This window comes from Gopherus flavomarginatus, chromosome 1, assembly GCF_025201925.1.
Source record: "Gopherus flavomarginatus isolate rGopFla2 chromosome 1, rGopFla2.mat.asm, whole genome shotgun sequence".
Lineage (NCBI taxonomy): Eukaryota > Metazoa > Chordata > Testudines > Testudinidae > Gopherus > Gopherus flavomarginatus.
Window position 1 is genome coordinate 41515067 of NC_066617.1, and position 25783 is coordinate 41540849.

Below are 25783 nucleotides of genomic sequence, written 5' to 3' on the forward strand. Positions count from 1 at the left end.
CTGTTGGGCGGCTTCAAGGGGGGTTCCGGGAACGCGAGAGCAAACCGGGAAAGGAGACCCGCTTCGCCGCGGTTTGCTCTCTCGTTCCCGGAGCCACCCAGCAAACCGCAGGGAAGGAGACCTGCTTGCTCTGGGCTCTGGGAACGAGAGAGCAAACCGGGAAAGGAGACCCGCTTCGCCGCGGTTTGCTCTCTCGTTCCCGGAGCCACCCAGCAAACCGCAGGGAAGGAGACCTGCTTGCTCGGGGCTCCGGGAACGAGAGAGCAAACCGGGAAAGGAGACCCGCTTCGCCGCGGTTTGCTCTCGCGTTCCCGGAGCCACCCAGCAAACCGCAGGGAAGGAGATCTGCTTGCTCTGGGCTCCGGGAACGAGAGAGCAAACCGGGAAAGGAGACCCGCTTCGCCGCGGTTTGCTCTCGCGTTCCCGGAGCCACCCAGCAAACCGCAGGGAAGGAGATCTGCTTGCTCTGGGCTCCGGGAACGAGAGAGCAAACCGGGAAAGGAGACCCGCTTCGCCGCGGTTTGCTCTCTCGTTCCCGGAGCCACCCAGCAAACCGCAGGGAAGGAGACCTGCTTGCTCGGGGCTCCGGGAACGAGAGAGCAAACCGGGAAAGGAGACCCGCTTCGCCGCGGTTTGCTCTCTCGTTCCCGGAGCCACCCAGCAAACAGCAGGGAAGGAGATCTGCTTGCTCTGGGCTCCGGGAACGAGAGAGCAAACCGGGAAAGGAGACCCGCTTCGCCGCGGTTTGCTCTCGCGTTCCCGGAGCCACCCAGCAAACCGCAGGGAAGGAGACCTGCTTGCTCTGGGCTCCGGGAACGAGAGAGCAAACCGGGAAAGGAGACCCGCTTCGCCGCGGTTTGCTCTCGCGTTCCCGGAGCCACCCAGCAAACCGCAGGGAAGGAGACCTGCTTGCTCTGGGCTCCGGGAACGAGAGAGCAAACCGGGACAGGAGACCCGCTTCGCCGCGGTTTGCTCTCTCGTTCCCGGAGCCACCCAGCAAACCGCAGGGAAGGAGACCTGCTTGCTCGGGGCTCCGGGAACGAGAGAGCAAACCGGGAAAGGAGACCCGCTTCGCCGCGGTTTGCTCTCTCGTTCCCGGAGCCACCCAGCAAACCGCAGGGAAGGAGACCTGCTTGCTCTGGGCTCCGGGAACGAGAGAGCAAACCGGGAAAGGAGACCAGCTTGATTACCAGAGGCTTCCTCCTTCCACGGAGGTCAAGAAAAGCGCTGGTAAGTGTCTACATTGGATTACCAGCGCTGGATCACCAGCGCTGGATCCTCTACACCCGAGACAAAACGGGAGTACGGCCAGCGCTGCAAACAGGGAGTTGCAGCGCTGGTGGTGCCCTGCAGATGTGTACACCTTCAAAGTTGCAGCGCTGTAACTCCCTCACCAGCGCTGCAACTTTCTGATGTAGACAAGCCCTAAGTTACACTAAGGTCTCTTTATCCAGAAAGAGAACTATGCAAAGGGGCCTTAGTGCTACTGAAAGGCACGCCTCTTTGTTCATAATGTTTTGTGTGATGTATGACACCAATATAAATGTTCATTATGGGAAGCAAAAACTAATGCCTGCTTTCTCAGCCTAGGGCTTGTGAGTCCACCAGTTGGGTCCAGGGTGTGGGCATTTGTGATCACCCTCCTTTTCTTTAGCGAGGTATCAGAGGAGTCCCCAGAATAAAGGAGAGGGTGCATGAAACTCTTTTCTGTTGTGATATGGGTCATGTCAGGAAAAGGTAGAGAAGCACATACAGTGGAACAACACATTTCCTATTACCAAGACCTCTCTTCTTCCTTCACACCATCCCTTGTATTTCCATTTGTGTGTAGCTGATCTGCAGAAATGACCCATAGAAGCTGCGAGGATACTTAACATGGGGTATGGGTCATCCTGATTATCACTTTAAGTTTTTTTTTCTCTGCTGATGACATTCATCTCAATTGATTGGCCTCTTACAGTTGGTATGGCTACTTCCACCTTCTCATGTCCTCTGTATGTATAAATATCTTCTTGCTGTATGTTGCAGTCTATGCATCTGATGAAGTGGGCTGTAGCCCACGAAAGCTTATGCTGAAATAAATTTGTTAGTCTCTAAGGTGCCACAAGTACTCCTGTTCTTTTTCCATAAACAAGTTTGTGCAATATATCTTTAGGTTGCTTCTATTGTCTTTTCTATTTATCTGGAGAAGGTTGGGGGTGGAAATGCCTATACTTTTCAGGTTTTTTTCTTTAGTTTTTCATAAATGCTCCAACCTTTGCTAGTTATAGCCCTTAATCTTTTATTTTCCCCCACCCACCTTTTGATTTTTTACAGGCCTTTTCGGATTGGTGAAATTAAACTACACTTCAGTAATGCAGGAGGAGCAACAGTCGGAGGTAGGGTTGGGAATAACCTCTTCCCCAGTAGTGATGATAAAAGGCACTTAACAAGGCTTGGAATCAGCAGGGTATTTAAGCACATGCCCACTGTTATCAGTCCCAAGCATTCAAAAATCATAGGATTGTCTTAAAAATAATGAGATTAACTGTGGGTTCTTGTTATTAGATGTCCAGATTTGGGACCCCTAGGGTTTATTTTCAAGCTTTTCTCTGCAGCTGGGAGAGGTAGAAATTATGCTTTTATTTTTAAGTAAAAGCTAAGATTCTCACCTAATTACCTGACTTCAAGGGCTCGTGGTAAAACTGTAAGAGTAACTTCAAGCATGTGAGCAGTCCCATTGTAGGCACCTTAAGTACCTTGCTGGATCATGGCCTAGATGCCTTTTGCCATCCTTGAATTCCTACTATTTCCTTTCTTCTCTTTCAACTCACTTTCCCATGTTCCTGCAAATACTTTGATATGGAAGACTGTGTGTGTGTGTGTGTGTGTGTGTGTGTGTGTGTGTGTGTGTGTGTGTGTGTGTGTGTGTGTGTGTGTGTGTGTGTGTAATAATCATAAAATTAAGACTTTGTTTCATCTTGCAAATAACATTTACCCCCACACCCCATTCAACCTCTTTATGTCGATAAAGCCATTACAAATGACAGAATTTAGGGGTGTTTTTTATGCCACATATTTGAAATATATAATATGAAATATTATTAATGTTTGAATAGAGTTGCTTCCTCTGGAAGGCTCAGAGAATGAGTACTCAGAGGCTGAGTGAGTACTTGATTATCTTGTCAAGTATCAGAGGGGTAGCCGTGTTAGTCTGGATCTGTAAAAGCAGCAAAGAATCCTGTGGCACCTTATAGACTTAACAAGGATTAAACAAAGACTGTGAATGGCTTACCAACTACAAAACCAGTTTCTCCTCCCTCTGTTTTCACACCTCAACTGCTAGAACAGAGCCTCATCCTCCCTGATTGAACTAACCTCGTTATCTCTAGCTTACTTCTTGCTTGCATATATATATATACCTGCCCCTGGAAATGTCCACTACATGCATCCGACACAGTGGGTATTCACCCACGAAAGCTCATGCTCCAAAACGTCTGTTAGTCTATAAGGTGCCACAGGATTCTTTGTTGATTATATTGATGATTGTATCCTGTCTATAAATATTCTTTTACTGCAGAACAGGTATGTTGTGCACTGCCTTAAATTGTTTAAATTGGGTACTGCAGAGACGAAGCCAGAAAACAGGTGGAGAGTTTGATTGCTGCTAGCTGAGGTTGGGAGCCTTGCTGCATCACAGTCAATGGCAAAAATCCCATTGACTTCCCTGGGAGTGGGATTTCACCCCTAGGGCTTGTCTACATCACAAAGTTGCGGCGCTGGTGAGGGGGTTACAGCGCTGCAACTTAGGAGGTGTACACATCTGCAGGGCATCACCAGCGCTGCAACTCCCTGTTTGCAGCGCTGGCTGTACTCCCGTTTTGTCTCAGGTGTAGAGGATCCAGCGCTGGTGATCCAGCGCTGGTAATCAAGTGTAGACACTTACCAGTGCTTTTCTTGAAGCAGGTATCCCAGCATACCTGAGGATACATCTCTGGTAATCAAGCAGGTCTCCTTCCCCGCGGTTTGCTCCGGTGTTCTCCGAATCCCCCCCCAAGCGGGTCTCCTTCCCCGCGGTTTGCAGGGGGGTTCGGGGAACGCGAGAGCAAACCGCGGGGAAGCAGGTCTCCTTCCCCGCGGTTTGCTCTCGCGTTCCCCGAACCCCACTGCAAGCAGATCTCCTTCCCCGCGGTGTGCTCTCGCGTTCCCCGAACCCCCATGCAAGCAGGTCTCCTTCCCCGCAGTGTGCTCTCGCGTTCCCCGAACCCCCCTGCAAGCAGGTCTCCTTCCCCGCGGTGTGCTCTCGCGTTCCCCGAACCCCCGTGCAAGCACGTCTCCTTCCCCGCGGTGTGCTCTCGCGTTCCTCGAACCCCCGTGCAAGCAGGTCTCCTTCCCCGCGGTTTGCAGGGGGGTTCGGGGAACGTGAGAGCAAACCGCGGGGAAGGAGACCTGCTTGCACGGGGGTTCGGGGAACGCGAGAGCACACCGCGGGGAAGGAGACCTGCTTGCGGGGAGGGGGTTCGGGGAACACGAGAGCAAACCGTGGGGAAGGAGACCTGCTTGCGGGGAGGGGGTTCGGGGAATGCGAGAGCAAACCGCGGGGAAGGAGACCTGCTTGCACGGGGGTTCGGGGAACGCGAGAGCAAACCGCGGGGAAGGAGATCTGCTTGCAGGGGGGTTTGGGGAACACTGGAGCAAACCGGGGAAGGAGACCTGCTTCCCCGCGGTTTGCTCTCGCGTTCCCCGAACCCCCCTGCAAGCCGCCCAACAGCGCTGCAGTGTGGCCACATCTAACACCACTTGCAGCGCTGGTTGCTGTAAGTGTGGCCACTCTGCAGCGCTGGCCCTATACAGCTGTACTAATACAGCTGTAACAACCAGCGCTGCAAAATTGTAGATGTAGACATACCCCTAGTATTTAACGACTGAGAATTACTGACTTGACTAATGAAATGCCCCAAGAGTTTGAGAAGTAAAACTTCTTTGCTAAAAGTAGTATAAAGCTTTCAATCATCAGATACACTTTGTCTGTCCTTACTTTAGGTCTTATCAATTAAAGTGCCCCAAAAAAAGGCATCTCTAGATAAAAATATGAATTAAATGGGATCTGTGGTGGGGTAGATGCTGTTGAAACTGCCATGTAGGATGAACTTGAAGTCACCAAATACATGATTTATTGTGGTATGTGTTTGTGTTTGGGTTGTTCATCTTGGTTCAAACTTGGATGCATAAAGGTAGCAGCTATATTTGTACTGAAGCACCTAAGTTGTCTGTGTTCAGAATTTTAAATATGGGTTTGGATATTTAACTTTAAGCACCCAAGTTGGGAATTGTTTTTACCTTGGATCGCAACATGGTAAATGTAAACTGTGCTAGAATTTCTGTAAGCAGAAATATTGTGGTATGAAAGAATAAGGTTGAGGTGGTGAAAAGTCTCCTCCTATGAGGCATTGTTTTGTTTTTTGTAGGAAGAAGCTAACAAACTTGATGGTTTAAAAACAGGAAGTGTACATTCTTTGGAAATTACTTTGGTTATCAAGTAAATATTGGTAGGTGTTGATTCATTACCAGTGCTTTCATTCGGAAGGAACTCTGAATAATTATTGAGTCAGAGCCAGTCACTGGCGTGTGAACATGTTGATGAAGAATTCCAGATCCTCCCAAAAGTTACCAGAAAGAATTTGAAATAGCGCCCTTGCCTAAACATAGCTCACAGTTGGGCTTTACCTTGTTTGTAGTATCTTTCGGCATTAATTATATTTTTCTGCCTTGCTTGGGTATTTGGTCAGTCCTAAAACACTGCAGGCTGAATTACAGGGAGCGTTGTCTGTAGCTGTGTGTTGTTAAAGCTTATATGTTAACTATGAATCGAAGAGATTTCACTAGTCAACGAGTTGTCTCAAATTTCACAAGTTGTAAAATTTTCAGGTAAGTATTTGGACATCAAGTCAGATAGACCTCAGTCCTTCAAAGAGTTACATGTGTGCTTGACTTCATGTCCCATTGTCTTGAACTATTCATGTGTGGGAAGTAGCATGTGCATAAGTGTGTGCAGGATCAGGCCTTATTTTGTGGTCGGTCTGTCTCTCTCTCTCTCTCTCTCTCTCATACATATAATTTAAAATGACATAATACAAACAGAACCTTTTGAATGAATGTAGATAGCTTGTGATCTCTGATTTGCACTCTTCTCAGACTTCCAGTGGTATACAAGTTAAAAAGCTGTGAAATACAGTGTTTTCCATATGTAGCAATGCTTTTAGAATCATCTGTGCACAGTGGTTTCTAACACACACAATTCTTCTCTATAATGTTTTAAAGAGAGTAGTCTGCTCGATTAGAATGTTTAATCAGATTGTCTAAGATCTGTATTAGTTATAAATACTCTCTTTCAAAGGAGATTTTAAATGTCTTTTGAATATATTTTTTTGCATCATAAATTTCCAGCTTACAAAAGAGCTGTTGGAAAAATCAGATTTTGGGCTCAGTCTCTGTCTAACTAATTTAGTTATTAGTTTGAATCCATGTATAATATTTAAACAAGGAGAGAGGAGTATAAACCACTTCATTATAATTCTCATTGTCCTTTGAATTCTTATTTCATGCAGGCTGCTGCAGATCCAATGTCCTCCTCTGATGCACTGGAAGATGACCAAAAGGAAACTTCAGACGCATCACCGAATATTTGTATGTGTTAGTTTGATCAGGAAAAAAGAAATATCATAACCGTAGAATGTAAAGCTAAATGTTTGCACTACTAGCAAGAATGTGGTTACTAGTCTAAAAAGGAGCTAATGACCCTGTATAAAAGAGGTAGACATGTAAGTGGGGGAATTCGATCATCATTTGTGTCAAAGCTCTACCGTAAAGGCCAAATCTGAAAACATGCCCTTTTTTCATCATTGCTATTAGTTTAGGGGTTTTTTTTGTCAGTAATCTACTCCCATATTTTAAAACTAAAGTAAATATGTTCTGTTGTTGAGATTATAGTTGTATGCAGCTTGTGTTTAAGCAGGGACTTTCTCTCTAGGCAATACTTGGGTATGTACATATTGAATTCTGTATCATGGCACCACAACGACAGTGATATTGCACTAGGTCATGAGGACATTTTGTCACTGATGCGATGTTATCCTGTTGCAATGGCCAAAATAAATTTTTGTCTGGAAATGTAGGCTTGCATGCCATTTTAGATCAGGACTGTCTGGTGAAATGTAGGAGAGTCCTGACTTGCGTACTGAGCCACTGGGTCAGCTTAGTGAATAACTGGAAAACTGTCTGAGGAAATATGGGGACTCTTTTATGACTTTTTTTTTCTTCTCATGAAATATAAATTCTGTCTGAATTTATATTTGAAGGTGTGTTTAAGGGAAAGTACTGCTGATTTAGGTTGCTTGGCGTTGACCACGAAGTAGGAGGCTATCAAAAATATCCTCCACTTAAAGGAAAACTCCAGAGGATTTCTCTGAAATCCTCTGTCTGAGAGGTATGCACAAACAACACATTTGGAGGCGAAAGCCATACGATAAATTACTAAACTATAGGTAAATAAAATCTATTACATGGTTCTGCAGTTTATCTGTGTCTTTGACACCTTACTTGCACTCTGATTAATCCTTCTCCCTTAGACTATTATAATACTCCAGACCTCTGAGCAACTTCAAACTGCTGCTAACTTGTAGAGCAACTTGCCAGAGAAATATTTCTTATTGGCTTGTAAAGCAAGTTTGTTGCAAACAAAATTACACTTATCCACCTCTTCCATTTTTTTTTAACTATATTAAATCTTACTTAAAAAGCACCATTCAAAGCAGTTTACTTTTCCTATTGAAATAAATGGGAATCACTCTTTACCTCAGTTCCTGGCTCTTCACAGGCTGTTTTCATGAATTAGGCCTGGTCTACACTGAAAAGTTACATCAGTATACCTATTTGTCTCATGCGAGTGAAAAATTCATACCCATGAGAGACGTAGTTAAGCCGACCGAAGCCCTGGTGTTGACAGGGTCTCTCATGGGTGTGAATTTTTCACACCCATGAGAGCCATAGCTATGCCAATGAAAATGTTCAGTGTAGATCATCCCTAAAGAGGCTTAGATTAGGATTTGGAGCCATTGCTAGTGTAGACTGCACTATACGTGTTCCCCCATGTACAGGGCTTGTCTATACGAGGAAACTTACTGTTCTAGTTACACTAGTATAACTCCCTGTGTGGAGACTATTTCAGAGTAAGAATGCTGCCTTCTGGTTTAGTTTATTTGCTTCCAAAGCTTCTAAAGCAGCTCTTCCAAATGTGCTGGCATATGAGTGTCCACATAGGAATTATAGTGGTATAATTAAGGTGGTATCTCTGCCAGTGCATTTTAGTCCTGGTCTGTACTCATCTTGAGCCTTTCCTGAACAGAGCCTTTTGTGACTTGAATAATATCTGTTAAGAACTAGGATATCATCTAATCCTGTGTCTAACATTACTAGGGGCCACATCACCCCTTTCAGAAGCAAAACTTACAGAATGGGATGTTTTACTGGGAAATCTCAACAAACCACAGATCACAGGACTGTCCCTGCAGGGGCCCTGTAGTCCTGAAATGTCTGCCTGGCATCACAGCTTCACTGGATTAGCATTGACTCCTCCCCTCCCCCCAACAAGGCACAGTTCTTCTTCGAGTAATTCTTCCTATCGATTCCAATTAGGTGTGCGTGTGCCGCGTGCACAGTCATCAGAAAGTTTTTTCCTTAGCGACTTCCATTGGGTTGGCTGTGGAGCCCCCTGAAGTGGTACCTTCATGGTGCTGAATATATGCTCCTGCTGACCTGGCCCCTCCTCAGTTTCTTCTTGCCACCAGTGACAGTCATTGGAACAGCAGTTGCTTGCGTAGCAAATGCTTCCCTTAACGTGCTTAGTAGCCATTAGCTGTAGTTTAGTTAGTAATTTAGTTTGTGTATATAGTTGTAGTTCACCCCCAATCCCTTCCCCTTCCCCAGGTTCCAGGGCATGCCTCGGTCCCAGGGATTTAAGCCTTGCAGAACCTGTGGTAAATCTATGTTAACAGGCGACCCCCATGACTCATACCTAAGGTGTCTAGGGGAGATTCATCAGACTGAGAAGTGCAGGATCTGCAAGGCATTCCACCCCAGGACTAAGAGAGAGTGTGATTTTCGTCTAAAACATCCCTTGATGGAGTCCACTCTTCACCCCCAGCCTGTCGCGGATAGTCAGGACCAGGAACCGAGCATGTCTGTGTGGAGCGCCCTGGCATCTGTATGCAACACAGTGCCAAGGAAGGACTCTAGTCTAAGAGACCCTCAGCATCAGTGCTCCCTGGCACCACAGGCTGTGTCAGCAACCCAGCACCACTTCCACTCCTCTGCGCTGCACAAGAGGCACAGGAAGACTGATACGGATCATTCCCCTGTGCCAAAGACAGCGGTGCTGGCAGGCGTGGCAGCAGTGCGTCCTATCCAGGAGCATTCGGTGCCAAGAGCACAGGAGTTGGCACTGTTGACTTCAGTCCTGTCAAGGGGACCACTGAGTCCAGCGCCCAGCAACACTCCTGAAAGACAGTGCCAGCTGAAGGAGTTGGAGCTGCCCTCCACCCTGGATGCTTTTGAAGCTGGCAGCGATCCGATCGCCATGATGACACCTCGGCCCTAGTCAGTCAGAGAGAAGCCTCTGGTGCCACAGTGACCAGCTCCATCTAGAGGCAAGCGAGCCATGATGAGGCGGTCGCCCTCCCCAGCTCGACACCACTCCCCACCTGGACTCAGTGCTCGCTGTCCCGGAGCAAGTACTCGAGTTTCGTCGATGGTGACTCAACTCTCGGACAGTGTGCGAGGGAATCCCCTTCAACAGCCCCCATCCTCCTTGTCTCTGCTAACGGATGCGTAAGCTCTGGGATGGGGCGCACATTTGGGACACCTCTAAATGCAAGACCTATGGTCGCAGCATGAGCTCTCACTCCATATCAATTCAAGGAGTTGAGGGCTGTGCGTTTAGCCTGCCAAACCTTTCAGGCCCAGCTACAAGGGCAGCGCGTGGCCGTGATGACAGACAACACCACAGCCATGTTTCACATCAACGAGCAGGGTGGAGCCCATTCCTCTCTACTGTGTCGGGAAGCCCTCCAGCTCTGGGAATTCTGCATAGCCCACTCCATTCACCTGGAGGCGTCCTATCTCCCAGGAGCACTGAACGAATTGCGGACCACCTCAGCAGGTCCTTTCACAACCATGAGTGGTCCATCCACCCAGATATGATACACTCCATATTCTAGAGGTGGGGCTTTCCCCAGGTCGATCTGTTTGCGACCCAGAGCAACAGCAAGTTCCCACAATTCTGTTCCTTCTGGAAATGCAGCCGAGGCTCGCTTGCAGACACATTCTTGATCCACTGAATGGGAAGTCTGTTGTATGCTGTTCCGCTGATCCCTCTCATGCACAAAGTCCTACTCAAGGACTGCAGAAACAGGGCAAGGATGATTCTGGTTGCACTGGCATGACCTCGCCAACACTGGTACACCACGCCCCTGGAGCTGTCAGTGAATGCCCCAATCACACTGCCACTACTTCTGGACCTGGTCTCACAGGACCATGGTCGCCTCCCTCACCCCAACCTCCAGTTCCTCCACCTCACGGCCTGCAAGCTTCATGGCTAAACCCCATGGAGCACCTGTGCTCGGAACTGGTAAGAGAGGTCCTGCTTGGCAGCAGAAAACTCTCCACTAGGGCCACATACCTAGCAGAGAGGAAGAGGTTCACGTTCTGGTGTATTCATCACCACATACCTCCACTCCAGGCACCCATACCAATCATCCTGGGGTACCTGCTGCAACTGAAACAGCATGGTCTTGCAGCGTTGTCCATCAAGGTGCACCTTGCTGTGAGTTCAGCCTTCCACCTGGGAGTGGCCAGATGTTCAGTCTTTGCCAACTCTATGGTTGCCCATTTCCTCAAAGGCCTAGAGTGACTATACCCACAGGTTAGACAACTGCTCCCTGCGAGGTACCGTAACATGGTCCTCTCCAGGCTAATGTGGCCCCCGTTCAAACCATTGGCGACTTGCTCCCTTCTCTACCTCTCATGGAAGGTTGCCTTTCTGGTCGCCATTACCGTCAGCTAGGAGGGTGTTGGAGTAAAAGGCCCTCACTTCCAACCACCTCCAGATGGTTTTCCAGAAGGACAAGGTACAACTCAGACCTCACCAGGCCTTCCTCCCAAAAATGGTATCATATTTTCTCACCAACCAGGACATTTTTCTGCCTGTCTTCTTCCCTAAAGCCTCACGCTAATGTCTGAGAACAGAGGCTCCACGCACTGGACGTTTGGCAGACCCTAGCTTTTTACATCGAGCACACAAAACCGTTCCAGAAGTTGAATCAGCTGTTCTTGGTGGTTGTGGACCGGATGAAAGGCCTCCCGGTCTCATCTGAGAGGATCTCAGCATGGATCACGTCCTGTATCCGGACATGCTACGATCCAGCCAAGGTTCCAGCTCCAGTCTTTACGGCACACTCCACAAGGACACAGGCATCTTCGGTGGCATTCCTGGCTCAGGTTCCGATACAAGAGATCTTCAGGGTGACAACGTGGTCCTTAATGCATACATTCATCTCTCATTACACCATCATCCAACACTACAGAGATGATGCCACATTCGGCAGAGCGGTGCTCCAGTCAGCGTTCCCATAACTCTGACCCCACCACCTAGGTGGGGCTTGGTACTCATCTAATTGGAATCGATATGAGCAATCACTTGAAGAAAAAATGGTTGTTCTTCGAGATTTTGTTCATGTCCATTCCACTATGTTGTAAATAACTGGCAAGAAGGAACTGAGGAGGGGTCAAGTCAGCAGGGGTATATATTGAACGCCATGAAGGCACCACTCCCGGAGGCTCCACAGCTGACCCAATGGGAGCTGCGAAGGGAAAAACTTTCCAATGACTGTGCACGTGGCGCACGCACACCTAATTGGACTGGATATGAACAACGCATCTCGAAGAACAACAGTTACGAGAAAGTGAGTAACTGTTTTTTCCCAGAGAACCTGAGAGAATCTGCAAAAAGTGAATACTACCAGAGGCTGTGATCTCTGCAGGGCATGATGTGCCTTTCCTCCCACCATCCTACTTCCACCTGTCACATCTTCCTCCCTACTTCTTGAACTGCATGGAGAACCAGTTTCAATGCCCAGGGGGGTGAGGTTGGTACCACAGAGGCACCGGAGCCCTTCTTCAACAGGGAGGGACCGAGATTCATGCATAGAGGTGCCTCCTCAAGGCCTGGATCTCAGTAATGATACGGTCCCAGGTTTAAAACCAGGACAATAGTGTTAAAACAGTAGTATATTAAGTCTGCTGAGCTATTGAGTCACCTATGTATTTTTTTTAAATTGTTTCATTCACATGCAGCTTATAGACATGCATATTTTATTAAATTTTTTAGCTGATGCAGATGCATTTAAAATTCTCCTGGAGATGAAGATGAAGAAGAGACAGAAAAAGCCCAATCTACCAAGCACTGTGACTGAACTCGTCACTGAGGAAGGGTCTAAGGTGTTCGTGGTTGGTACTGCCCACTTCAGTGACAGCAGCAAAAGAGATGTAGTGAAGGTAAATATGCAGGTGGAGCCATTCAGCAACATTTTATTATATGCCTGGAAAGTTAACAAGAAATTAACTTGTTTTCATAACAATTAGAACTTTGCTATAGTGTTAGGGCATCTTGGGATTAGGGTAGCAGAATGTAACTGCATGATTCAGCTATGACTTTGCAACTAACACGCATGGTAGTGTATAGGATTGGGTAGAATCCGTTTAAATAGCTTCTAATAGACATCCCTATCTTCTATTGCAGAAGCCACTAGATGCTTACAGAGCAACAGTGTATTTATGTAGCTAGGCCTTGTATGCTTGTATACAGTCCCTAAAGTCAGTTATTTGGAACCCAACTGTGTCTGTGTTGTTTCCTCATATTCTTAAAGTTATGTAGAGAGCAAAGACGTCACATCTCTAATCTTGTACAAAGTGCCATGAGCGCTGTTGTATTCACACATGGTTGAAACCTTGGCTTTACATCTCCTGCAAAGTATGGCACCCTTTATAGTACCTGGGTTAATGATTCAATACTGCTGTGGCAGGTTAATTAATCACCATATCACAAGTATGTGGCTGAGTTGAGAATAGAATCTAAGTCTCTTGACTCAGCCCTGTGCTTTCCTAGACTCCTTCCCTACGGTTAGCTTGTTGAGTTGACAGAATTATGGTACAAAGTTGTAAGCCATCGTATTTAAACAATAACTTGATTAAAGTGAACTGCTAGCAAGTCCCATATGTTATCAGTAATTGCCATAAAAGCACCTAATGGTATATTTTTAGGGCAGATGCAGGTATAGTACAAGTAGCTAGCCTTAGGGCTTGCGTTCTCACCTATTGATACTTTAATGACAGTCATGCCAGGAAACTATAACATTGTGATGCTAACACATGATCATATGTTATTGCATAGTCATTTGGGATCATGCTGAGAATGGAAGTTGGAAGGAACTTTTAATAACTCTGCGTGCTAGGACTATGGGAAGCATAGACTCGTAGACTTTAAGGTCAGAAGGCACCATTCTGATCATCTAGTCTGACCTCCTGCACAGTGCAGGCCACAGAATCTCACTCACCCACTCCTGTAACAAACCCCTAACCTATGTCTGAGTTATTGAAGTCCTCAGATTGTGGTTTGAAGACCTCAAGCTGCAGAGAATCCAGAACAGACCTGTAAAAACTGGGATTGTTCCTCAAATTTTGGGGCCGAAATAACTGAATCAGGACAGGTCTGAAGAGCTAGCAGAGCTCCTTGTCCCATGCAGGCATTGCAATATAGATGGCCTCATCACCCTGCTTGGCCACTGGAAGCTGAGCAGGATGAAACCTGTGCTAGGATCAGTCCCTCCAGTACTTTGGACTCTTGATTTAGGCCTTGCTGATGGAAAGGCCTGTCCTAGCTAGGTTTGTGACGCAGAAGGTCATAAGTACCATTTACAGTGAACTTTGCTAACATGTAGGGAAAACGTTAAAATCACATTTTTCCAACACAATTGTTACTCCATGTTCCTGTCCCCAGATGGCTGGCAGGTAATACCTTTCATTGGCTTCCTTATTTTTCTTCAAATAAGTAGGTGCTAAAAGCATGTGATAACTCAGAGCAATATCAATGGCCTGAAGCAGTTTATTTTTCATTGTGTTAATTGAAAATTATTTGTGGAATGAATTCCTATTAAGCCCCATACCTTACAAATAGCTCATGTAAAAAATCAATATTTGCTGCAGTACCTCTCCATCTTGTCCACATTTATGTAAATAAATCCATCTTTTTCAGACAATACAGGAGGTACAGCCTGATGTGGTTGTGGTTGAGCTTTGCCAATACAGAGTTTCTATGTTAAAGATGGATGAAAAGACATTATTAAAGGAAGCCAAAGAAATCAATCTGGAGAAACTTCAGCAAGCTATAAAGCAGGTATGATTACCTAAGTGAAAATTATGGCTGCTACCACCTTCTATCAAGCCTACTAGCACTTCAGCCCTAGTGTGAGCATAGCTACAATGGTCTGGGTTTGTCTACATGGGGAAATAGGCTGGAATAGCTGTTGTGAAATAGGTACTCTGCACTAGTTCCCCATATGGGAACTCTTGAAGTGGGTTAAGCTAAACTGCACAAAAGCACTGTTAGGGCTATGTTTCACACTCCCCTAATCCGAAGTGTGGGGCTGTGTAGACATAGCCTTAGTGCTAAATAAGAGTGTCTACATGGGGAGCTAGTGCAGAATAGCTATTGCGCTTTCAGTTCACAACCTAGCTTATTTTGTAATAAATTCACTGTGTAGACAAACCCTCAGAGTTAAGGTTGTTTGTTAAGCCTTGGTTTTAGCAGTTCCTGCCTTTTCAGTGCTTACAGCCTTGATTCTACAATTGGATTTGTACAGGGATCCTCTTTGATGTCAGCAGGGCTCTGCCTGGGTTTCACCATATCGAGCCTGTTGCAGGATTGGAGAATAACTTTGCAACCTTAATGTTCATTTGACACTATTTTATGGCATTTTAGCCATACATCTTGTTTGTGTGTGTGTTCTGGGTATTTAATTTTTATATAGTTTCTGAGTAGTATATTTGGTTGCTTTTCCCCTTCATTATTAATTCCATTGTACATCATGTTAATATTTGCTATTTGTGTTCTATTGTGGATCAGTTGTCAGTGGATTAGCATTCAGGTCATATCCAAACTGGCTGGTTGTGGATGTGTATGTAAATATAAATTCAGTCCTTTATTATCTGTATCAAACAATGAACTTGTATTTGTGTTTTTAATGAAGTTGAAATTACTCACTGGGCAACAAATAAATGTATATGGTATATTTATCGTAACTTTAACAGACTATACAAGCATTGGGTCACCAATCAATGGTGTCTTAAATCAGTGTTTCCCAAACTTGGGATGCCGCTTGTGTAGGAAAAGCCCCTGGCGGGCCAGGTTGGTTTGTTTACCTGCCCCGTCTGCAAGTTTGGCCGATCATGGCTCCCACTGGCTGCGGTTCGCTGCTCCAGGCCAATGGGGGCTGCTGGAAGCGGCATGGGCTGAGGGACGTACTGGCTGCTGCTTCCAGCAGCTCCCATTGGCCTGGAGCCGCGAACCGCGGCCAGTGGGAGCCGCAATCGGCCAAACTTGCAGACGGGGCAGGTAAACAAACCGGCCCGGCCCGCCAGGGGCTTTCCCTACACAAGCGGCGTCCCAAGTTTAGGAAACACTGTCTTAAATAATTAAGTTAAAAGGACACGTTCATAATCTACTGCAGATATTTTTATTTTTATCCTGAACCTTTGGCATAAGTAAGTAATCCTATTGACAGCAGTGGGAGTGCTTGTGAGTTGGTATTTATAGGGTTGGTCCCAAAACAAGAACACTTGTTGCCAATTTGAAATCACATGTGGTGAATAAGAAGTTAATAATTTTCTGTGTGTGTGTTTATGGTCTCTCAGTAAATTCTTTCTGACTCATGTAGCTAGAGCAATAACTAGTCCTTCCTGTTTTGTATTTATATAGTCTCAGAGACCAGGATATTGCAACCTATTTAAATGTTACATTTTTGGTAAGGTTTTCTTTAAAGCAGTGACCAAAATGACACAGCCTCTGTGCAATCAAGGGATCATCATCAAAGTTTTTAAACAATTAAAACAGGAACAAAATATCACTCTTTGCTTATTATATCTAAATATGAATGCAACAGTTTTTGCCTTGCAGCTTTATTAGAGGAAACGACCAATGAAAATCTTACAGAAAACTGATTTCAGATCATTGTTAGACTTTTTACATTTTTTCCTGAATAGGAGACTTATGAAAGCTCATGATGGCAGCTTTATAGTGTCGTGTAGTCGTCAGTTCCTGCCAGGACTTGGGATGACTCTCCTTTTGTGCCACTTGGTGGCAGTGCGAGTAACTCAATATTGGACCTTGTTCCATTTAAATTATTATAATTCTTGTGCTGTTCTTTGAATGACCATTTCAAAATCTAAGGTCAATTAATAAAGTTACCTATGGATGAGGTCCTTTGTATGTAGAAACACTGTGCATTTTACCCATTCCCAGTAGTAATCAAGCCTGCCTTGAGTGGATATTTTCAAAGGCACCCAATTCCTACTGACTCTCAACAAGAGCTCGCCCCCCTAACTGCCATCTGTGCTTTAACAGTTTCACCTACTCTACAGCATGCCTGGCCATTCTCAACAACCTGCTCCCTGTTTGTGACAGGGTGATGTGGTGTTAGAGCAGTGTGAAACGCCCTGGATTAGTTAACAGGGATTTTTGAGGCCTCTTTTCCAGTTTCAGTTCTTAGTGGTTCACATCCCAAGTTTTGATTTGCCATGGAGACCCAAAACACAAAGCAAAGCTAAACCTAAACAGCAGAACTTTGCCTTGATTTCAGTCAAAGGGTCAAAGCCACCCAGTCATCATCCCAGGATCCTTTAGCAATAGCTGATAGGGAGTGCTGTGCTGGGGAGAAGGGAGGGTTTCTGAAAAGTGGGCAGTTCGGTACTCTTGGAAAGGAGCAAATTCCAAACCATCAAACCCTATAACCAAGAGCTACTCTACCTCTCATCCTGATTTCCCCTCCCGCACCTTGTGCCTGAAATGACCCACCCTCCCTGACGCCAGGTGCCCATTTACTTCCTCAAGCTAGAAATTGGCCAGAAGGGGGTGTCCAGAGGGTGGTGTTGTGAGGCCAGGCCAGGTCATGGGGAACTACCAAGTGGTGAAGTGCACCAGGAGTGAGAAGTCATCAGGCCAGCAGGGAGAGTGGGAGGGAAGAGGACGGGTGGTGAAAATAAGTGTTCGTTCACAGAACACATGGGACACATGCTTCCATGAATTCAGGAGAGATCCCCAGCAAAATATGTTGGTTTTTTTTTTAACTAAACCAGCTGAGGCTGGATTCCTGCTGAGACCACTTGCTGCCGTTTGCTGCTTTAGGACAGAATGTAATTAATTCACGCTTGTGCTCTCGGTTTTCTTTTTGCACAGTGGTGGAAACACTGCATGCTGGTTTGTAACAGAAGGACACGACTGCAGTGTATTTCAGTCAATCATGTTCTTAATCTGCCCAAAACCCAGTGCTTGTCCTATTTGCTTAGACTCAAGAAAATAATAGGTGATAGGCTGAAGCAGATAACAGCAACTAGCAGCGCAAGTCCAGATAAAGAGATTTAAAGTCTTAAATAAATGAAAATGCGCAAATAATTATGTGAGTAAAATGCTACTGAGCGATTACTGAAATATAAGGATGGGGGCTTGTATTTATTGTATTGTCTGTCCACAAATACATCAGGTTTTTTTTTTTAAAAAACAATTCTTCTCTTGCTGGGATCTCCTGAATTTGTGGAAGCATTTGTCCTTTGTGTTGTGTGACCAGACACTCATTTTCACTACCCTTCCTCCCTTATTCTGCAGTCCCAGGGTGAGTTTAAAGCTGTCTTCCCTTCATGGAAGCTGGCAGTGCTACAGTTGCCAGCCCCCTAAATTGGATCCCTTCTTATGCCCACAGGATGAATCAAGCTCAGGGTGTTTCTTTAAGATCTCATCTGCAAGTCCATGAACAGGAAACTGCTTGATGCTCAGCTTTTCTGGATTAGAAAGAGGAAGTTCTGGTTTGACTCATCCAGTGTTCGTCACTGTTTGAAGAATCTAACTGTTTCATGCTTAGACTGCTAAGTGTACCCCACTCCAATATCCCTCTAGCAGGGCAAATGCAGAGCAAATATGCTCATGTTCTGTGCTGCTTATATTTGGAGGAGAATGCAGTGTTTGTTCTAATTTATTCAGTTACACATGTGTGGTATGAGCTACTCTTGCTAGTCACATGGACAGATGCTTTCTTCTCACCTTGGGCCGGGGAGGCTGAAACAAGACTGGCTTATTTAATTATTTCTTAAACACATTTTTCTTTGAGCAAATAATCTGGTGTGTAACCAAAGAGCATTTTTAACAATGATCCCACATATAAGTGATGAAAGCAGAAATAATGGGAGCGGTGTTCAGCAGTAAATCAGCTCCAGTGGGCGGCTTCGATGTTTCTTCATCAGAATAATTGATAGTTCTCAGTGATTGCTAATGGCACAATGTCTGTGGGTACTTCCTAGTAATCCATACAGTTTGATGGTTCCCGTTTTAATGTCTTTTTTCCCTTTTCTGCTAGAATGGAGTCATGTCAGGACTAATGCAAATGCTTCTGCTGAAGGTCTCTGCTCACATCACAGAACAGCTGGGAATGGCCCCAGGAGGAGAATTCAGGGAGGCTTTCAAAGAGGTAGGGGCTGGATGTTGGTTGTTTCTAAGGTAAAAATATTGGTCTCTTGTACCCCAGTCAAACTAAATAAAGTCACTTGTTTGGCCAGAGCGCTCTTTTCTGATCCCTTTCTTATACATGGTGAGGCTGAGAACTAAAGATCTTTTACTTAAAGGGGAACTGCAAAGAGGAAGGGAAAATGGTGGCTTTTACCTCCTTACTGCCCCTTTCTGGTGTATATATGGATGGTTCCGTAAAGACTTGAAAAATATTTTCGGCTTTTGTCTTCTCCCTAGAAATAGTGGTATTCGGTTCTTACGTCTCTGTTTTTTGCTGGGGGATAGTGAAATCACAGTAGGTCTCCAGCTGAGAGAGAGAGGACGCTAAACATTTTACATAGAGCTTTTCTCCCAGTTTTGGTCCTTCAGTGAACTCCTCACGGGTGGAACCCTGTTCCCATGCAAATTGAGGCCTTTGTCTGGAGTAAAAAGGATTTGCATGGGTATCACAAACCAACACCCCTGTCTGACTACACCTCTCCTGGCGAGAGAGAGCTGCAGCTCAGGTTTCAATATGTCCTGATGTTGTCGTTCTAGTTCTCCGGATCAGCATTTCCCCAACTGCGTTGGAACCCTCTGTGGGGGAGATGAGACCAGGGGGCCAGAGACTTTGAATTAATAAAATGTACCACTTTTGCAATGATCAAAAACCTAATTAATGATTTAAATATACAAATTGGTGGCTGTTAAAATCAACAGTTCCCACAGTTTTCTCTATATTTAGGCTAACGTTATGTAAAATGTTATCTCAGATAGCACTGTATGGTAACTTTTGGGGGCAATACCAATTTTTTTTTTTTTTTTTTAATCCATGTTTTTCCTATCCCTCATTTGAGAGGGAGAAGGTGTGTAAGCAGGCTGGTCAGCACTTTGTCTCTGGTGATCCAGATGTTGAATGCACATATAATGGGTGTGAGAGGAAAAACTGCTTCTTAAACTGGCAGTAGAACCATGTGGGGAACACGGCAGCATTAAAATGGATGAGGACAGCCTCAGTATTGAGCTGTCACTCTAAGAATAAGGGATGGATTCTGCTACACTTGTGTTTGTGAAAATCTGCTGCTCCACTCCCCCTGCCACCACTTATTTCCCTTTGTTGTCAGTAGCAGGAAGAACCAGCCACCCTGTGAACACCACCTAGAAGATAAGAGTGTAGCCAGTCCTGTAGAGGGGTAAATCTCCCCTAAGCTGGCTGAGACAAGATGTCTCTTCATGAGCCTGGTGTGCTTTGAAACTTGTTATAAATAGAGCTTATGGGGAGGCACAAACATTAGGAGAGTCAATGCATCCGAAGAAGTGAGCTGTAGCCCACGAAAGCTTGTGCTAAAATAAACGTGTTAGTCTCTAAGGTGCCACAAGTACTCCTGTTCTTTTTGCAGATACAGACTAACATGGCTGCTACTCTGAAATAGGGTTGTGACGGGAAAGTTTGGGAATCCCCAGTTCATAAGATCCTCCAGCCAAAACTGGGGTGGGCAGGGGGATTCAAGAAGTCTTATCTCTAATATAAAAAGACAAACTGAAAAAAAAATCCTTGCAGATATCTAATAGTAGTAATAAGGGAAAGGGCACATACACAATCTTTGTCTGGTTGGCTTTCAGTTCACTTTAAGCAGTCAGTGCCAGGACAGAAACTTGTGTGATAGTAACATGAACATGCTACAAGAATTTCATCGTGCTCCTGCAGCTTAACAATGCCAGGAAAACTGCTTTTTAGCTATATGCTATAAGTCATGGGGAAATAGTCTGAATCCTAGGTAGAAGGTCAGACTGAAAGGAGTGAACTAGATGTATTAGGAAACTAAGCACAGACCTACTCCACTCAAAAGAACAGGAGTATTTGTGGTACCTTAGAGACTAACACATTTATTTGAGCATAAGCTTTTGTGGGCTACAGCTCACTTTATTGGATGCATAGAATGGAACATATAATGAGGAGATGTATATACATACAGAGAACATGAAAAGGTGGGGGTTCCCCTACCAACTCTAAGAGGCTAATTAATTAAGATGAGCTATTGTCAGCAGGAGGGAAAAAAAACTTTTGTACTGATAATCAAGATGGCCCATTTAAGACAGTTTGACAAGAAGGTGTGAGGATATTTAACATGGGGAAATAGATTGTGTGTGTAATGACTGAGCCATTCCTAGTCTTTATTTAAGCCTAGATTGATATTATCTAGTTTGCATATTCAAGTTCAGCAGTTTCTCTTTGGGAGTCTGTTTTTGAAGCTTTTCTGTTGCAGAATTGCCACTTTTAAATCTGTTTCTGTAACCGATTTAAATCTCAATGAGATTGAAGTGTTCTCCTACGGATTATTGAATGTTATAATTCCTGATGTCAGATTTGTGTCCATTTATTCTTTTGCGTAGAGACTGTCCGCTTTGGCCAATGTATATGGCAGAGGGACATTGCTCCACTCAGTGTCTCCTGACATTTCAGTTTTACTACATGGATCTTTAAATGCTGAATTGTTTTGATGCAGTCAAATTGAGTGAATAGAACCATTGACTGCAGAGCTTTAGTTCAATAATTAGTAAGTAATAGAGTACACTGATCATGCTATGTCAGGGTTGTGCTATGAGGCACGAAGCTGAAGAGTAATCTGATGGAAACAGTGCGTGTCTAGTCCTTTTTTGGAATGGAGGGGAAAAGTAGCAAGAAGGTTGTATAGTAATATGGTAACTAGTCCTGACCCATATTGTTCTACCAGATACTCTGCGGTGTCAGATACCCTCGTCAGCCCATTGGAAATCCTGTCTCTATTTTAGACATAAATTTAATAATGCTGCTAACTTGATGCCTCCTTTTTTTCTGAAAGTCCATTATCAATTGAAGGAGAAAAGTTGAATCCTGCCAGTAGACTTGTTTCTGTATTTTGTAAATACATTTGGTTTGATTCCTCACTGCCTGCCCCTTATATAGTCGTTTACTCCTATGCAAAGTGAAAATACTATGGTATGAAATCAGCATGGTGGCATTTTACAACCGCTTTGTACAGGTGTCAATGGCTCCACAAAATGCAACGCAGTGGGGAATTATGCCTGTTCTCTTCGAAACTCCTAATGGATTATACTCCCAGTACTATTGTAAATCTAGTTTTGTACAGGCTGTAATATAAAAATGATTTCTGAAATAGTTTAAGAGGAAAGAGGGTGTCAGCAGGGATGCTGATGTTAGTATCTGCATTCACAATAATCTCAAGGAAATTTAATGTCATAATTTGAAAAATGTTTTCCAGTTTTTCTTTTTTCTATAATCCAGTGTGTGTTTAAATGAAACACAACTGACCAAATATGTTTTATACAATGCTGCATATCTGCATGGAATGTAAATCATGAACACTAGGATTATTGCAGTCCTTTGGTGGATAGTTAGTGGGACACATTTTTTCAGCTTAGCCTTAACTCTTCTTGCACTTGTGGTTTTGTGGGAACTAGTTAAGTAGTGATAATAGGCATAAAATTGTGCCCATAGTTGTTTGCAGATTTAATTAAGGTAATCTGGATGACTGAGTACCTGAGCTGCAGGCACAATCAGGTACCTGATTTCCAAAATACTTTTACAAGAGCCTGACCTTGTAAATCTATCCCCAACTCTCTGAGCATATGGTGATGTCAGTTTAAAGTAAAATCTTAGCCCTTTTTAATGCTTATCTTTGTTGTCTCCATTTAGTCATAGCTACCTGAATCATCTAGTAAATGTAAAGGCTCAAAAGATCACTTGATGATAACACACTAAGGGGTGAAATCCTTGTCCCTTTGAAGTCAACAGCATCAGGATTTTGCGCTAGGAATTACCTCTGCAATGTTAATGAACTCCAGTGTATTAATTCAAAAAGGCTAAATGGGACTGAGGCCATAGGATGAGTTCAGTGATCTGCCCAAGTGACTGAGACCATAGGATGAGTTCAGTGATCTGCCCAAGTGACAGTGGTCCCAATCCTGACACGCTGCAGGATCAGGTCCTTGATGTGATCTATCTTATTGATCATATGAAAGACACTTTTTTGTCCCAAATGAGTTCCTGTACAATATATAGAGTCTGGTTCCATTAAATATTTATGAAGTGAACCTTTGGATCTGTGCTTTATTTGGTTTCATGTTCCTCTCCCTTGCTTGCCATTTGTCACCCTGGCAGCCGTGAACTGGCTCTTCTGTGGTATCAGGCTTAAGATGTTGTTTCTTGCTCAGCAGGAGCCAGGCAGAAATATGTTCATACCAGTTGAGAAAATAGTACCCATACCAACTCTCAAATCTATTCTAAAACAATACTGATCCGAATCCTCACTGACAGGACAAAGTATTTTGAAATCATGTTTAGAAGGACCTTTTTGAGAGGCGGAAAAAGAGGTTTGCCTTGGGGTCCGCCTAACATGGAAGTCATGTGTTCTGTAATAGAACCCTGTCTAGATCCTCTAAAAGCAAAATTAAAAATCATTACAATCATTTTTGCTTTTGACCGTATCCAGATCTGAATCCAAGTCTCGATCCCAATCCTATCAACTGCAATCACATGCAAAAAGCTTTCTTCTGCCTAGCCCAAAAGCTGGTGACTCTTTCGGTAAGGTGCAAAAGATAGAGAGGGTCTGTGTGCTGTTTGATATGAATAGAGCCCTGGGTTTTTATTGTAATAACTGTTTCATTTCATGGAAAAAGTATTCCGTTATGGGATATTACATTGAAAATGTAAATGTTATTTACCTACAAAATATAAAATTATTTTTTGAGTGCTAGTCCCTGTTTGTCTTCCAATGGTACACATGTGCATGATGCGCCTGAGTCTGGAAATTTTAACTAGCAGTGTGCAGTAAATCTCCTCAGGATCTCGACAGAGCATAAGTGGCAGTGTGGGCTGACGCCTCTCCAGTTCCTTCGTATTCCTCTCCATCTCTGCCAGACGAGCATCGGCAGTACCAGGAGCTATTGTAGATGATTGCCAATGACCTCCTGTCATAAACAGATAGCTAAGGGTTAATGTCTCTTTCACCTGAAGCACCTGACCAGAGGACCAATCAGGAAACCGGATTTTTTCAACTTTGGGTGGAGGGATTTGAGTGTCTAAGGTCTTTGTTTTCCGTCTGCCTGCCTTCTCTGAGCTTTGGAGAAGTAGCTCTACTTTCTAGTCTTCTGTTTCTAAGTGTAAGGACAAAGAGATCAGATAGTAAGTTCTATGGTTTTCTTTTCTTTGGTATTTGCATGAATATAAGTGCTGGAGTGCTTTGATTTGTATTCTTTTTGAATAAGGCTGTTTATTCAATATTCTTTTAAGCAATTGACCCTGTGTTGTATCATCTAATACAGAGAGAACATTTGTACTTATTTTTCTTTCTTTTTATATAAAGCTTTCTTTTAAGACCTGTTGGAGTTTTTCTTTACGTCAGGGAAATTGAGTCTGTACTCACCAGGGAATTGGTGGGAGGAAGGAATCAAGGGGAGATCTGTGTGTTGGATTGCTAGCCTGAAGTTGCATTCCCTCTGGGGGAATAGGAAAGTACTTTTTGTTTCCAGGATTGGGAACAGAGAGGGAGATTCACTCTGTTTGGATTCACAGAGCTTATGTCTGTGTATCTCTCCAGGAGCATCTGGAGGGGGGAAGGGAAAAAGGATTATTTCCCTTTGTTGTGAGACTCAAGGGATTTGGGTCTTGGGGTCCCCAGGGAAGGTTTTTCAGAGGGACCAGAGTGCCCCAAAACACTCTAATTTTTTGGGTGGTGGCAGCAGGTACCAGGTCCAAGCTGGTAACTAAGCTTGGAGGTTTTCATGCTAACCCCCATATTTTGGACGCTAAGGTCCAAATCTGGGACTAAGGTTATTACACCTCCAGATACCACTGGAGCAGGTCCAGGACCCACAACACTGGCTCTTAGATATTTTGCAATCTGCAGGCCCAAGGAAGGTGGCCCTTCCACTTAATGAGGCCATCATGAAGCTGATCTGGCATACTCCACCCCTCACGTGAGGTGCTATTTTATCCCCACCCTGGGAGCTGAATTCCTTTTCTCCCACCTTGCCCCCAACTCTGTTACAGGCAGCTATGGAGAGGGCTAGGTCGCAACATCAAAGGACCACTGACAAGGACTCAGAGGTTGGAAAAAAGTCTTTTTCTCTATGGGCCTGCAATTCCGTATTGTTAACTATCAGGCCTTGTAACAATATGATTTTAACAACATTTCCAGGCTGGTGGAATTTAAGGACAAGCTTCCCCCTAAGGACAGAGCCCAATTTCAGACCTTCACAGAGGAGAGCAAGTTAGCAGCAAGAACACCTCTCCAGGGTGCAGTAGATTCAGCGGATGCAAAATCCAGAGGCCTGGCTGCTAGTATAGTCGTGAAGAGGGATTCTTGGCTACAGTCTCAGAGTTTCCCCAGGGAGATGCAGAATAGCATACCTACCCCCAGAGCCACCAACATAACAGGCATTTCCCTTCTGAGTTGGGATGTTCAGCTGAACAACTTCACTGCACAAGGTACCTGGACTCCACGGGAGGCCAGACTGCACATTAATGTATTAAAAGTGAGAGCAGGGCACCTGGCTTGCAGACCCTTTCTCCTGCTTATGCATTTGCTCCTTATCCAAGTGACGTCAGACAATATCACTGTGATCCTTTACATAAACAAACAGGACAGAGCAGGATCTCTTCCCCTTTGCCTAGAAGCAGTCAGGCTTTGGAGCTGGTGTATAGGAGCCAGAGGAGACAAGATTTCATTCCCTTGACATCAGATGTGCCCTGGTGTTCTACCTGCAAAGGACCAAGCCTATCAGAAAATCACCAAGACTTTTTCTCGCTATAGGAGAAAGATGGCGAGGTTGAGCAATATCCTCTCCGAGAATCTCTAAGTGGGTTTCTGGATGCATCAAGTGCTACAGGTTAGCACACATACCTCCTCCTGATGGAGTCAGGACACAAGCCACCTCTAC

The 25783-nt window shown here is 44.7% G+C and overlaps 1 protein-coding gene and 1 long non-coding RNA gene across 5 annotated transcripts in view; one reads left to right on the top strand and one right to left on the bottom strand.

Annotated features, from left to right (window-relative positions):
• LOC127042913 (uncharacterized) overlaps positions 1-1123 on the bottom strand; it is a 39414-nt gene extending 38291 nt beyond the window's left edge. Inside the window, exons 1-2 of the long non-coding RNA XR_007772100.1 lie at positions 1018-1123; positions 570-905 (exon numbers count right to left, since the gene is read on the bottom strand). This is a non-coding gene — a long non-coding RNA (uncharacterized LOC127042913). The remainder of the gene's footprint in view (positions 1-569; positions 906-1017) is intronic.
• The window catches only part of TRABD (TraB domain containing), a 56741-nt gene that overhangs the window by 18556 nt on the left and 12402 nt on the right, over positions 1-25783 (top strand). For 3 of the 4 annotated variants that reach the window (XM_050936330.1, XM_050936329.1, XM_050936331.1), the window contains 5 exons: positions 2317-2378; positions 6588-6666; positions 12422-12588; positions 14345-14485; positions 18714-18824. In XM_050936330.1, the coding sequence (XP_050792287.1) occupies positions 2355-2378; positions 6588-6666; positions 12422-12588; positions 14345-14485; positions 18714-18824 (522 nt within the window). In that variant the 5' untranslated portion in view covers positions 2317-2354. Of the gene's footprint in view, positions 1-2316; positions 2379-5447; positions 5529-6587; positions 6667-12421; positions 12589-14344; positions 14486-18713; positions 18825-25783 lie in introns of all 4 variants that reach the window. The other variant, XM_050936332.1, reaches the window with a different exon arrangement.